This window comes from Photinus pyralis, unplaced genomic scaffold, assembly GCF_008802855.1.
Source record: "Photinus pyralis isolate 1611_PpyrPB1 unplaced genomic scaffold, Ppyr1.3 Ppyr1.4_LG2, whole genome shotgun sequence".
Taxonomy (NCBI): domain Eukaryota; kingdom Metazoa; phylum Arthropoda; class Insecta; order Coleoptera; family Lampyridae; genus Photinus; species Photinus pyralis.
Window position 1 is genome coordinate 50042127 of NW_022170403.1, and position 16364 is coordinate 50058490.

General features: G+C 34.5%; 1 protein-coding gene across 3 annotated transcripts in view; it reads right to left on the reverse strand.

The window, feature by feature from the left end:
* Positions 1 to 16364, reverse strand: part of LOC116164522 (phosphatidylinositol 4-kinase beta) — an 82345-nt gene that overhangs the window by 9205 nt on the left and 56776 nt on the right. For all 3 annotated transcript variants that reach the window (XM_031478715.1, XM_031478714.1, XM_031478716.1), the window contains 7 exons: positions 2422 to 2824; positions 2142 to 2372; positions 1877 to 2089; positions 1302 to 1505; positions 1070 to 1251; positions 797 to 1015; positions 488 to 741 (listed from right to left, as the gene is read on the reverse strand). In XM_031478715.1, the coding sequence (XP_031334575.1) occupies positions 488 to 741; positions 797 to 1015; positions 1070 to 1251; positions 1302 to 1505; positions 1877 to 2089; positions 2142 to 2372; positions 2422 to 2824 (1706 nt within the window). The remainder of the gene's footprint in view (positions 1 to 487; positions 742 to 796; positions 1016 to 1069; positions 1252 to 1301; positions 1506 to 1876; positions 2090 to 2141; positions 2373 to 2421; positions 2825 to 16364) is intronic.

Here is a 16364-nt window from a genome sequence, read left to right on the forward strand (position 1 = left end):
TCCAGAAGTGTCAAGATCTTCTCTGCACTCTATTGTTACCGAACATTTAGGCTACAAAAAGACTCATTTCAATTCACTGGCGGTAACATTTTATGAAGAGGGTATTGGGAAGCTGGTCCACAGGTATACCAATGCCTCAATCTTCATGGTGATTATGCTGAGCAATAAGCATAAGTTTACGTACATTTTGGTAATAAAACAATTTTGTTCTCTTTACTTGTCTTTTATTTATAGCCCACCGGAGGTTGAAAAAAAAACGGCCCTCGTACTTGTACTCAATACACTTGTCGAATTTTCATTTGAAGTTACTGTTAAATTTTCATCCAATCCTTAGGTGAATTTTTCTGGATCTATTTTCCCAGAAGGTCATGTATTATACGTATATGTATAATAATGTTCGATCAGTTATAAGTAATAATAAAGCTAAATGAATATTACAATCAATGCATAAAGGATTTCAATGAGAAAAATATTTTAAATTGCGTACCTGATCGCATAATTTCAACCAAGGGAATGATCATATCCATATGTTTTCTGGCTGCAACTAAACCTTGAAGAATTAATATTTTGAAATACTTGAACATATCCGAATCATTTCCTCCCATAACTTCGACGAATTCGGGCGTCAACTTAAATGGCGATATTTCAAAACCAAGATTTCGAGGTGAAGTCGAAAGGATGAAACCAAAATCTATATGAATAAGATGACCGTCACTGTCTAGTAGAATGTTTCCATTATGCCTAAAAGAGACGCTTTGAGTGCAATATCGTGAACGAGAATTTTAATTTTACTAACCTATCTTTAACTTGTATAAGATAACAAATTAAACAGTACGCCGCACAACTGTGCACAAAATTTCTTTGGGCAGTGAGGAAGGCCTCTGAAGTATGTGGTCCGTATTCTTTTATGAAATATTCTAATAGAGATAACTGACAATGTTTTTTGATTTGATGAAGTGATACAGTGTTTAATATTGGTTCGATTAGACCGCTGTCGTTCGAAAGACACAAAATTCTAAAAAAAAATTCGTTACATCATTATAAATTGCAAGTGAGCGGAGTAACTCACTTATATGGTCGAATCCACAATGGAACTAGTTCAATTTCCCAAATTTTTTGAAACATTTGCAAGAGTTGCGAAGCTAAGAGTTCTTGCCTTAAATCATCTCCACATTTAACGATAACGGACAGCAACTTCCAAGATGATTTTTGACCATACGGTGAAGATTCACGGACTCTCCTTTCCTTTTCCTGCAATATGAAGTGTGAAGTGATTTTAAAAGTAAAGTAAAGTGATGTACCATCCATGGTTCTTTCAAAGCAGCCGCAGATGGATCTTCTGGATCATGCGTAAATGTCTTCTTTTTGCCTTCACGAAACGAATTTGATAATCTCCTACGAATTTCACTGGCAAGAATGCACAAAGGTGGTTCACGCGAATCGCTAGAGTCTTGACTTAGTTGTGAAATGGTATCTCTATCCTTTTGTTTCTTTAGTTGGCAATACTGAAAACGCAAAATTCTTCAGTTTATAACGGGAGATCAAAAATGAGCTGCTTTCGAGTCACCTTTGGAATTTCAAGTTAAATACGATTTCCCATGGAAACAAAAATTCCAAAGGCAACTTGACAGCAACTCATTTTTAATCGCATAGTATTAAGTACAGTAAATACGAAGAGTGATTTATTATAAAAAAATTATAATATATAATATTATAAAAATATCTTGGTTGCAATTGATACGAAAAGTAAAATATAGGTATTTATAATGACCCAAATAATCTATAAAAGCTTTAGAAAAGGCCACAAATAACTTTCATAATAATTATGTAAAAGGTTTTTCAACATCTTGATGAATATTGACATATTTCAGTTTACCTGCTGGGAAATTTCGTCATCTTCTTGGCTCCAATCTGGATCGTTATCATCACAAATACCGCTGCACATACTAAATGCGGATATTGAAATTGTGTCACCTCCCAAATTTTCTTCTGATTTAGTGTGTCTTAATGAGCTCATAACTTTTTGCGGAATTGGTGACCTATATAGGTCTTCGACTTCTATTATTTCTACGTACATAATGTAAGGTGCCTATAAACGAGAGATTATTATTAAAATGATTTGTGCATCGTTACAGTAGTACCTTATCCTTCGAATTTAAGACAGCTGCTGCTTGGGGTGGAATGCGAACTATATGATGAGGTTTTGCACTCTCGAGAGGTAACCACACTCGTGCGGGGAGATTTAAATTAAGAGTTGTCAATTCGGCAACCAGTCTTGTAGTTTTGGCTTCCTTAGTTGGAATAGAACTCAAAAGCTTACCAATATTGATTAGCGCTTTCATGAATTCTAATTGTGGACTCAGTCGTGGAGCCTGCAATGAAAACTGCAAATCTGCACCAAAAAGGGCGAGGCGAACTCACCATGCAGGTACATTCAGTCTTCTGTCCCCTGAGATCGTTAACAACGCCCAGGCAACTTTCAAAGCACATACATCCATTGTTAAACGCTTTCCCTGAGTATAAATCACCTAAGCTGAGTTTGGTAGACGACGTATTGTTAACCCGTGAACCAGATATAAGTGCGGATGCGTCACTCTGTGATCGCTGATGTGTTTTCTTAATAGGTGTAGTGTTAGGAAAGTTCAATTTATCACTATTGAAAGAAGTGGTCATTTTTTGGTCTTTGGGCCGTAATTCATCCGACAGAATTAAGTTCCTTAATTTAATTTCGTGAGGTTTCTTTTTTGATGGCACCGATGCATCTGAACTATAGGCATCCAATAACCAGGCACATTTCAGTGAAAAATCTACTGATTTCCTACATCTGCAAAAAAAAAAAGAAATATGTTATCAACTACACATTAAACCGACCAGATAAAAGCGCTATTAGTTCAATAACCGTAACATGGTATGCTAAAGATAGTGGATTTCCGATAAAATTCTGTAACTGCTCTTAAATTGGTGTAAAATGGTGTTTGTAACAACTACACACATAATTACTGTTTAACCTTGTACAGAGCAAGTGTACTTAAAACATCCTGCACTAACCATATTGTGACACATTTCAGTAATCTCAACTTTATGATAATGTAGTTTAATGGGCATCAAGTTTTATAATCTCTGAGCAAATTATTCCACATAAACTCCTACAAAAATCCCAGCTTGGTTATTATACTATAGTGGGTCTCATTTTCTGTTATTCGGTCATGAATATCAACGATACAAGAAGATCTTTAGTAGTTTCAAAATCAATTGAAGGTCGCCAATTTAGATAAGTAAATTTACTTAAATAACAATATCGAATGAATATTTGAAGAGCTGTTCAAATAAACCGCGTTTTACAATCTTGACTACACTTGGCATGTTCTACTATTAATATGCGCTCATTTAGTATTATTATCTAAGAAGTGTTAAATGACCAGATGAAGTCATTGACATTGTGGGAGTAACACAACTAACTGAACAATATTGTTCGTTCCAAAACGTAAATGTTCATTCTATGAAATATTTACTTCATTCATCACTCTCGGCGAGTGCCAAGTTAATGGAAATATAATTTAGTTCCATAATAAAATTGGTTAATACGTGATAATAAGAATAACGTTGACATTATCAATAATTTATATAAAAGTAACAGCAACAAAAGCTACGTACGGATTTCAGGTATACACTGTTTTTGGTTGTAAAAAATCACATTTAACATATTAAATCATTCCGAACAATGAAAAAATATTCCCGCGGAATGTTGCTGTAACGATGAGTATGACTATCCTCTAGAATTCTAGATTCTAGAAGTCTACACTCTAGAGCAGGGTTCGCCTGAATGGACCCAACCCGAAAAAAACCACTGAGTTTTTTCGGGTTGGACCCACTCGAAAAAACCCAAGTGGGTTTCTTCATTTTGAAATAATTAACAAGTTTTTTTACTTTGGCTGGTTTGAAATAAATTTATATGGCAAAAGTATATTTCAAATTATAAACGAATCACTTTTAATTATTTAAAATACAAAAATAAAACATAGATACTTCCATTTGAATTCGTTTAGTATTAGTCGAGGTATTAGTTAACAATTCAAAACAGTTCAAAACTTGTATTCTTATTCTTACCCATAGTAAAATGTAAAAGTGAACCACCACAACACAACCACAATATTGCGGCGCCTTTTTTTCCATATTGTCGAATTGTTTCATTCAGATTGAAAAAGCACTATTACCCACTTTTACCCGAAAAAGCCCGAAAAACCCACTTGAGCCCAATGAGTTGGGTTTTTTTTAAAAAACCGGGTTTTTTCAAACCCTGCTCTACTGTGATTGGTGTAAGAAGACAAAAGATAACGAAAGCAGTTTCAGAAATTATGGCTTTTTTGCGTTACACAAAGACAAATTATATGCTAGTTACTAGAAATGGATCTTATGTATGTAAGCAAAAGGCGAATTTGTTTCTTCGATTTTAATAGCCCTTATGGGCATTTCATGCCTTAACGAGAATACAAACATGAAATAATTTTTAATTTCTGATCATATGACAACAATACGAAGACTGTAAGTGGTGTAGTTCCGGAGCCTTTGTGACTCAGACAGACAGACAGACATATAAGGAGCGTAAAAGTGCAGTTTTTATTTTTTGAAAGTGAACGTGCACTAAAAACAACGGTATTTTGTGCAGTATGCTTCTTGCATCGTAAGAATTCTCCCAAGTTGAAGAACCGTGAACATTAACGACCGATGGCTTGTTTTACGATATCCAGGAACAACATACTAGTTACGACTTTCAAAATCTGCAATTACTATTCGCGAAAATTTGCTCTATTGTAAAATGATGGACACAAATGAACCCAAAAACCGCTTTACAATACAGTAGATTTTCCCGAATATGCTGTTTTGTAAATTTCAAAATTTTCAAAATTTGGCACGATATTTCGAATTTGCAGTTAAAGTGACGCTTGATTTTGAAACGGATAAAAAAACGAAAATTTCAAAAAACGAAAACGCGTGAAACTTCTTTATTTTGAAGTTTGTTTTTCTAAAAAAAAAAAAAAATAGTTTGCGTTTTGGTTGCTCGATTTTTTGTGTTACCGAATGCTTGAAAGTGTAAGATCTTTTTCAACTCAAAATATTTTAGAATAGGTTGATGAAAAAGTTAGCCCCACTTCATACAAGTACATTTGGACGTCAAGAACGATTTATATATCGAGAGATAGCGCTTAAATTTCGGTCATTAGGTAATTATGGGCGAATTCCTCAATACAGCAAACAGATTAAAAACTTTATCAAAAACATCAAAAAGGTGATGTGTGATATAGTAATAATGAGTGTAAAATACAGCGAGGTTTTTTTATTTTATCCGTTTTAGAGAAAACATTTATTGGCGTGGAGTGCCAAATGTTCACTATTTTGACTGATGTGCTAATAAATACTTAGCCTAGTCTTATATTATATGAAATTAAAATCGGAAGAATCAAGAATCGTCCAAAAATAAATCTGTCGTCAATCAAAGGTTGGCTTGTTCATGGTTGAACAGCTCTTTTATGCTCTATTTAATGACGCATAAATAAGAAATAAAAAAGTTGGCAATAGTTGCCAAAAAACTAGAATGCATAGAAAAAATTTATTAACGTCATTCAATTGACCGTACAAAACGACCAAATTTAATTTAATTTGTTTGAAAATGACACCCGATTTCCCAATTTTTGGAAAAACACAATTTTTAGTTTTTGCTCGATATTTTGAAAATCCGTACAGATATTTTCAATTTCGATACAGCATATGAATGAGCTCGAAAATTTCCTCATTTAATCAAAATTGTATCTCTTACCGTTTTTGAAATCCCCGTGTTTTTAGCACATTTTTTAAGAATTAAAAAAAAGTGCTATTGTTTGCGTTTTGTCCGTCCGTCCGGGCCCACTTCTGCCGTTTGGAACTACTTCTAGGGGAATTGTGATTGTGTTTAAGAAAGTAAAAAGTGCATAACTTCTACATACGACAACCAATTGGTCTCAGATTTTGCATACGCATGCCTTTAGTTTTGAAAATGATAATAATAACACACGTTCTACCCTTCATGGTATTCGAATGGAAGCTCTCATCGAAATAAATTGATTTGTACAAACTATAACTTTCCCGGAAGCCTCTTTTTCGAGATCAGTGGGCGACGGGGCCTATAGTACCCGTTTTCCGCTTTGACGTTTACCAGCTCTAGCGAACACTCTATAGATGAACACACGGTATCCAGAAGCGATTGAAATTAGGCGCTTCGTCACGAAAAGTGTCGTGTCGAAAGTGATATTAATTCGCCGCTTGCAACCGTTCCCGTTAAGATATTGCAATTGTATCGATCCATGTCCGAACCATTTAATAAAATAAGAAGCCCAAAAAACTTTTCCTCTGACGTATAGAAATATTTAAAAAATGTCTTTACGAGTATACCTTGTCTACGGTCATTAACAAGCGTAGGTTTCTCTTTTGATTAATATTGTGAATCCAACATTTTTTCTTGGCTGGTTCTCCTTTTCCATACTGGAAATTAAGCTTCTGACGAAGAACTGCTTAATGCTCATATCTACACAAGACAACGTAACACTTTCAAATGCTAAAAATAAATAATATTTCCGTACCAGACGCCACGCGACTCTTCGCCCCAGTGTGCGGACATCGGCTGAATGACGCTTGCCTGGCAAGGCTACCTTTCGCTACGCTTCGCCTACTAGTAATTCAAAAAATTGGGAAAGCAAGATCAATGGCAAAATGAAAATTTGTATTTGAAAGAGTCCTAAATGAAAACGTCGTAAAAGATTTAAGGAGGGTCGAAGCATCGCTATAATAGATGTCAATATCAATGACCCAAACAGTAAAATCTAAACAAAATTGCAACAAGACTTACATTCCAAAAATGTCCAAGTTATGAAAATTCCAAGAAGTTATTTTGAAGAAAATAATCATCCCCAACATCGAGCACAAACAATAATTATGTGGATATACAAATATCCTGACAAATATCGTAACGAAAATTGATTATATTTACTTGTATTACTTAAAAACAAAGTAGACCAGGAGGACAATGTTGCAATTATTTTATGTACCCACTTAGTTGATTACTGTCCTTAAGGAAATTCTTGCATTTCATTAATTGCTTAATTGTATATAATTTTAGTATCTAACCTCGTACCTAACTACCTGAAAAGCTTTCATTCACTTTAAATTGAATACGAATTTCAAAAATTTGTAGGCATCGTTGGGTTAAGATACTCTCCATTACGTCATAATGTTATATGCACCAATTTGGTTTATTACGTGACGGTTTCAGTTTGATACCCCTAATTAGTAAATGAGATCTCAGACACATGATGTAACGTAACCTTGTAAGAGAATGGGAACACGTCATCAGTGCGCTCTGCACTATGTAAATAAAGGACAAAGTAATATATTCTAGCCCGCATCCTAGTTCGAAAACAAAAATAAAGGTATTATTAAGCTCGGTTTCTAAGCGATTAAATCTAAACGTTTTAATCAATTAATAGTTAATTAATGTGAGCGGAAGCGCATTCAAAATTAAAACAAGTAAATTTACTTGTACCTACATAACGGATTGACAAGACATTTTTCTTAGTTCCACATCATGTGCGAGATAGTGTGCGGTATAATGAAAAACAAGGATGATGAAAGAAACGTTTTAGGGGAATTTTTCGAAAGAAAAAGAAAAAAATTCCCCTGAAAATCGTATGCGATTCTTCGTATCTTGTTTGTAATGTTTTGAGTTCGTGTTTAAGTAGTTGCTGGTGTATGTGGCCCAGCAAAGATAATACTACACTTTTGGGCCCAGTTAGAAATGGAGAGCAATAAAAGATAGAAAAAAACTTGGAAAAATTGATCCAGCGAACTTAGTATTTTGGTTATGATCGTTTTATTGATTAAAAGTACCGCCTAAGTAGTGATAGTTTGATCATTACATGAAATAGGTGCTCATAAAACAAGATACGAAGAATCACATACGAGTTTCAGTATGAGAATTTTTTGCCACTCAGCTCGTATTCGGAAACCAGACTTTTGATCCGGCTCATATTCAAGAGCACGGATCCTTGAACTCGTAGACATCGATTGGCGAAGGTTTGACATCGCTGTCTCTTTTCGTTTTCGAGTTAGACGGGGAACAGACACACGAACAAAACCACCAAATAAGGGGAATTTAAAACTGTCATTTAATCCCTCTTATACAGGACAATGACAAAGAAAAAGGGTTCACAGAAGGCGGATGGAAATAAACGTTTTCAAATGAAAGTATGGCAGAACAGTACCGCCTCGAGTACCTTCCAAAAAGCATAAGCTTCTAAAAACTTTAATGGCAGGGTACCAAAACAAACGTTTTTAATTTTTTTTTTCAAATAAACTGAACGTCAAAAATATATCGCTTGAAAACAACTCTAAGAGTATAAAAATTTGCAGTTCTTAACGGGCCATATAAAAAATAAATTTGATGATTTCTCCGAAACGAAACGTTCTATTCAAAATCTCTCAGCGAAGTCTTCTCTCGGGTTTGTATCTGTTAAAATAAGTAATGTCAGACAAAATAAAATTGAAATCGGAATTTTCTGGTTTTCTTTAAAGTATGATAGTAACTCTAACTCTTTAATTGTGCACTTTAATTTGACCATCGTCGCATCTTCTATGGTTTCCGAGACGTCCAGGATGGACATCCTTATGTTGCGACACAGTGTATATTATTTAAACAATTTTTAACTAAATCGGGCTCAGAGTTAAAAAAAGGAATGCAACGTATAAATAAAAGACTAATTGATATTCACGAACATTTTTTGGTAACAAATTATATTGTTAAGAAGTCAATTTTTGTTTAACCTGCTCCACGTGTTCAACATCATTTCAAACTTTTAAAAAGTTAAAAAAGACTACTAATCATGAGTTTTGAATTTAAGATAACTTTAAAATCGTTCTTGGGTGCAATTAGTTTTTAATTCATAGTTTTTGATACAACTAATCAAATTTCAATCGGGAATTGTGAGGGTGCTACTGCTAGCTTCATTTCAAGTCAGCACCCACACTTTAAAAATCGGTTTTCCGGCGGGACTAGAGGGTACAAATTCTAATTTTGTGGTTACAAAGTAGTCCTAAATTATTGGCATATTTTTATTTGATTTGGGCAAATCGGGGGTGCCAACTCTATCGACCTATGAAATACAGTTTTGATGCCACCAAAGCGCTCCATTGTATTAACACTCCCTTCAATAGTTGCGAATCTACGAAAGTTCTTTTTATACTGGCAATATCGATGTTCCCCTACACGACAACCAATGGGGGAAATCTCACTTCATGTTCATTTATAGAGTTCATAAACTTTGAATGTAATCAAGATATTGACCAGACTGTCTACATTGCCTATTATGAGGGCTCAGTTAATTACTAATAGCACGCATGGTTCCTCTCAAAATTCCTAATATTTAATTATCTCTACATTGATATTACATGCGAAAAATTACACATTAATGTGTTCGTTACTATACGTATTAATTAGTCAATGATATTACATAATATCGCCGCCACAAGAGAAGAGCCCTGCGTCATCAATGCATAAATCCAAGGTGTTGATACTTACATCTCAAAAATTTGCGCAACCCAAAAAAGGACAGAGAACGAAACAAGTTCTTGGGATGTAATAGACGTGCGCTTTTGAAAAGCTAAATGTACTGAAAAGAGATAACCTATAACGCTTGTCAAGTTTAACATGCATATTTGATGCTGATTTGACCAACGTCGTAATACTCCTAATTATTTTCAAATTTTCCATAACCTCTTTTGCTCTTCGATTTTGTATAAATAAGCTGTTTTCTTTCCCCTACCTAATAACTAAATTTGACTAGTAAACAACTGAATTGGGATTTGCTGTTGCTCTTTTTAAACCTTTGCGAAACTACGCCATCTAGTACATTTTTCAACAACTTTAATATTGATTATTACGGAACTATTTTGACTTTGATTTTAAATCTTAAATCACACGCTTGTAGATGATGACGCAGGGCTCTTCTCTTGTGGCGGCGATAATATATTACTCTCGACATTACTTCATGTTGTCTCATCACCGCCACCAAAATAAATTCAACAGAATTGTGTAGATTTTTTTGTGGTTGAGAGATTTGATAATCGTACAATTAGTGCTAATTGCAGTAAAAGCTAGAGAAAACTGGCGCATCAAGTAATCATTTAATCATTAGGGACAATAAATGTTTAAATGCTTCTAATCGGTTAAGCGTTAAGGTGTATGTTTAATGATATTTAACGCACCCACTTATACAGGATGCTTACAATTATAAATTATTTGGCATTTCGAAAACTTCACCACAATTGTGGGAATTGCTGGATAGTTCGTTACAAAATGATCTGCAACGTCAGCACAACCGAAACAGCACGAATTGTTTTTGGACTTATCTTTACAATTTTCTAAACTGCTTTCGAGTAATTGTGCATGAAAGTATAAATAATTCCTGCTCGAATTCCATTCACCCGTCCCAAGTTTTGAGACGAGGAGTAAACCGCTGGTTTAAAACGTGTACACCACTATTACTCAGTATTACTCGAGTAATACCCAATACTACTCAAGTAATATACACCATGATTGCGCAGTATTACTTGTGTAATACTCACTAGTACTCGGTATTACCCGTATTACTCGTTTTATGTAATGGAAACTCAAACATGTCCGCATGCATAGGCATACTTGACAACATATCTAAGTGAATTTTTATACAGGGTGTTACCCTTTTACATACTTATATATAACACCTTGTATACACTGTGCCCAAGATAGGAATGAGAAACATGGGGAAATCGGAAACCATCTGTAATACACAGTCGGTTAAATTAATAGGTCCTAGTAAAATGTTGTTTTAAAAATGCGGAAATTCCGATGAGTTCCGATGATATTCGAAAAAAAAAACATCTTTATTTTTTATAGAGATAGTACTCAAACGACAGTGATACCGCACGGAAATTCACAAACTCGTTCAAAAATTTAAGAACATTTGAGTATCGATTATTAACGAGCTCCTAGTGAGTTCATAATTTTGTGGTATCTGTCCGTCCGTCCGTCCGTAAGCACGATATCTCGAAAACGAATGCACCGATTGCGATAAAATTTTGCAGATGGGTCCTTTATCAAATTTGTCGATCGTGAATTGGCAATGTAGGCCAAAAATAAGGTAAGCTCTTTTGAAATCTCCGTTAGTTATGAACCTCGTTATGAACAGAATTGCATGAAATTCAAAATCAGCATAGCTTTAGCGATATAATACGCAATGGCAAGCAATAGCCATGCCCATCAAGAGCTCTTTGCTATATTTGATTAATTTATTAAGGATCCTCAGATCGTTTATAGTTTTGTATTGTCGTCCGTCCGTGTGCGCTATAACTCTTTTTAAAAGTGGCCGATTGTGTTGAAATTTGATGTACGGGCACTTTATACATTAAGGACGGAGGCTATTGAGTTTCAGGAAGCTGATTCAACGGAAACGAAAGTTATAGGACTTCGAGTGAATCGGGAACAGGAAAGACTGTGGACTCAATATAATAGAAATCAACATATTTCATTCCCTAGGTCCATGTATCAAGTTCGGACTTTCGCTAGATTATTCTAGTCCATGGGCCAGTCGACATGACGGTATAATTTGGGGGTACCAATTTTCCTTTTTACAGTGGTTATACAGGTTTATTAGGATGCCAAAAAATCATGATTGCCATCTCAAAGCGGTAGCTATTGGAAAGGCCGCCAATCAAAGATGGTGGATGTAGAGTTTTATAAAGTAAACTATATCTCTGGAATTATTGATCCAATTTCATTCATCTTTTTTTTAATGAAAGCTCTTTATATGTGCTATAAATATTGTTTATTCACGATCATATTGTAATCAGTCTCATAATTGTCATTTTGAAGGATAAGGAAGTTGTGTTTTACAACACTTATTTTTCCAGGAGGGAGGAAAGTAGATTCTCGAGGTTAGTAATGTTCGATTCGAGGTTAGTAATATTTCATTACCTACCTCGATTTAGTTGCTAATATCCTAATGGATGGCGCTCTCATCGTAACTGTCTGACACAGATGACAGCTGATTTAGATGCAAATTGTTCAAAACCGCATTTTAAAAACAATTCTTATTCTTATAATGAGTAATATGGATTATTTTAAGCTCTGTGCTTTTTTGTTGTAAATTGCAAATGAACGACCAAACGCGAAAAAGTGAAATAAGTAAATGCGGACCTAAGTAAACACAAGTAGGAGTTGTGATTAACTTTAGCCAGATTACGGAGATGATGGTTTGTTTCACGTAACCTAAAACTAAACGAGCGCGGTGCTAAATGGTTAAGTAAAAACAAAAGCAAAAAGAAACCGTTAATTATTGAAGGATCGGTAAGTGTATAACACTCGAACTTGAGTTTAATGAAATTGATTGTTACTTTAGAGAGCCCATTACTGTTTAAATTTCTGGGTGGAAAAGTTCAATTCTTGTCTATAAGACATGGAAACATTGGGTTGCGCTTGCGACCCATGAGAAGAGCAGGGGATGGCAATTTATGGCATCATAATGTTGCATATCGGAGACGTCGTAGCACTACCTGAAGAGGATACTGCCATACTTTGTTATTTTCGCCACTGAATGGGCGACGAAACCTTCTGCTACTGCAGCCGATCTACAGCCACCGAACTGTTTTAAGTTGAAGACTCCACCAGCACTTGCTAATATTGTAACGATGAGATGCCAAAACAATGTCCGGTAATTAAATGTAGGTAATTTGTCACCTTTTAGAAATAGATAATGCTATTTTTTAGGGCTATCGTATTGGAACAGGTGTTTAGTGACTACCTGATTGGATCTGGAGAATAAATCTTATAACATAAGATCTTATAACATAAGAAATATAAATTTTTGTAGAAATAATTTACGGTATGAGGGCTTTTTGTACGATATATTTATAAATAGCGGAACCAATGAAAATGAAGTTCTTATAATGTGTCACTGCGCAGTACGTAATCACTCATAAAAATAACATTTAAGTCTAAGAGCATAGTAGCAAGGAAGGCTTTATAAATAAGGATACTTTCAATGTCATCAACTTCTAAAAAAAGGAGTTCATTTTCACCAACTTTGGACATTTTAACACAATGTAAAATAAAAGTGAGGTTAAGACTCCTTCAAACTTATAAGCAAAATTGAACACGCCCAGCACACACCGCAACTTAACTTTGCTATAAAAATGTTTTATACTTATAATCTTATATTATAAGGAAAAATGGCCGTCTAACATAACGGAAAATGCTGTCCGCAACCTGGCTATTGACATCTACACAGATTATAATACTAATATTGTAACCCAGTCTAAATCTGTAATCATAAAAGATCGCTGTAGGTACATTTTAGAATAATAAAACTGACATGGTCATTAGGCATTAGGTTTGAATGTGGATCACAACATTATTTGGTCGTTCATAATGTGGATGATTTCTTTACCTTTACCTCATTAAAATAAGCAAGTAAAACAGGAAGTTTTACCTATACCCTTTCCTGCCCACCATTGTTCATTCTCTTCAAAAATTCATTCGGGGAGTAAATTTTTTACTACACTCAACTTCCCTTATTTGAGGGGATGTACATTGAAATTCTTTAGTATGGGCCATTTTTTAACATGCATGTTAAATTAATATGAATATTAATTAGGTAATTTTCCAAATCTGTATTACCGACAACATTTTATGTAGGGCAATAATATTGCAGATGGCGCATAAGATGAATATAATACGTATAAATTTAGTGAATTATTTTATTTTTGATAATGGAATGATTATAATGATGATCGTGAATAAAATCGTATACGAACCTCGACGAAAGGTTATTTTTCTTAGAATATAATCACCCTCGGCGCTGTGCGCCTCGGGTGATTAAAATTCTTCGAAAAATAACCTACTTTCGCACTCGGTGCGTAATATACTATATTAGTACTTTTTCGATAAAATCAACTGTTAATAAGTAATTTAAAAGAACGATTTTTTTAAATTATTTCCCGAATGTTCTTTACTGCCTGTATTAATACACAATGAATGGTAAAATTATGCGCATATTATGCAGAATATTAGTGAAAAATATGCACACGTATACAAAATTATATATGTTGCATAATTTCTAATAAAAAAGGAATTACGATAACACTAGCAATAAGATGTTTCTCTAAGTTTTCTGCACGAAATGATTGTCTCCTGTCGCTAAGAATTAATTTATAAGCCCTAAGCAGAGAAACTATACTCTACATCAACTAAAGTAATAGGTGCATTAGAAAAGGACAAACTATTGGGAGCAATTTCCAAACCTTCCACAATATCACCCATCATCACCGTAGAGAAAGAGAAAGATAAAATAGTTTGGAAATGATGAAATTAAACATCAATTAAATCAATAAATCTTCCTTTCGGCTTTTGCAGTATGTTTCATTATCGCGTCCGTTATAAAAATCCGAAAAAATGTATTAAAAATTGAAATTAAAATCGATTAAATCTAACAAAAATTTAAATACATCTTAAAATATGCAATTCTATCATGTAAATGCAAAGGATATCAAACTATGCAAGATACGCAAAAATAAATTCGGTTTAATAAATATTGCAAACCGAAGATACACAAAATCTCATAAGACAACCAAAAGTAAACGATTATTCACAGCTTTAGCTGATCAAACAATTGAATTAAAATTAAAATAATTACTAAATACAAAAACCATTGTAGTTACGTCTATAGATATATTGTAGCTGAAGAGCCATGATCAAATAACAAATGATGATGAAATTGCTATGTGCGGATTATGTTTCTAAACCTTCACTTCTCTACTTTAATTGAACTTGTATCTCAATTTGGACGACACTGGGTTCGTTGTAATTACAGGTGTAAAATTGGCTCTTTACTGGTGAAAAAACTCCCTTTAACGAGTACCGAGAAAACCTTAAAGAAAGGCTTCAGATAAGCGACGCCTGTTCGATAAACACAGCACTTCCACTAACTTCCTTGTAAAACGTGACACACGTTTCCGCTTAACGGTAAACATGAACTTTACAACTGACAAGACTGACTGTCTTGCAATAAATACGATCAAATACGGCTTTTAGCCATAACATCGGCAAAGAGTTTGTTAATATTGATGGAAAGGTGTATACTGTGCCGATAATTTGACATAAGTAGATTATATAAAACAAAAAATACATTGGAAAATTGTACGTCAAAATCAAAGAGATGCTATTCCGGAAGCGGCAAAAAGATGAAAGATAACCCTAAGTTTGGCTTCCATATCACCTCACGTAGAATTACCAAGCTGGCTCTTGACAACTACCATTACGTAATGCTAATAACTTAAAGTGTACAAGCGCATGCAAACTGCCAACTTGTGGATACGTCACTGAAGAAAGGAAGAAGGAGCAGATTTTAGTGTATATGAAACTTTTGAAAGTAACGATGGGGTTAATTTAGTTTTCATTAAATGTTAAGAGTTAAAAAAATTCCGTTCGTTTACTTCATGCCGAGGGGGTAACCACTCTGGAAATACATGTACGTTTTACTGTGGAAATCGCGGAAATCACTTCGAAATCGCGGAAATCGATTAAGAAATCGCAGAAATCACTTCCAAATCGTGGAAATCAGTTAAGAAATCGTGGAAATCAGTTAAGAAATCGCAGAAATCAGCTAAGAAATCTCGTGGAAATCATCGGAAATCAGTTCAAGCCGGAAATCTTCGCCAAATTTCGTCGTGGCTCGAGTTACTCATGGAGTTACTGCGAGAGTTACTGGAATCGTCATAGTCGTAAATCGTAATTCATTTGGTGTTGAACCATTTTTTAGGTCTGTGTTAGCTGAGAAAAACGCGCGCAAATTCAAGATTCTCCAGTTACTTTGATCTAGATTGAAGCTTCCTATCGGCCTTAGCGGCAACAGAAGTGACATTATGGAAACAAAATTCCGAATGCGTTCCATGAAATAGTTATTTGACAACATGTTTGATGCGATTTGATCCTATGGTTTTTCTATGTGTTACTCTCAAGTTAGAGGTACTGCAGAAAAATGAAGACTTTTTCACATTCCTCTAGGTCTAGAAGTTGGTTAATTGGCGGTCAAATATTAGTTAGGGACTTTCTTTCAGATTTCAGTTAAACTTATTTGACAGATAATTTCCATGGAAATAAATGTCTTCATATTGCAGCGAACATTCCAAAAATTTCTATAGATATCGAAGCGCCATGAAAGATTAGTAATCGGCGATACAGAACGGAGGCGGATGTGACGCAATCCCGGAAATATGACGTATTTTGTTCTCGAATGTTCGTAACC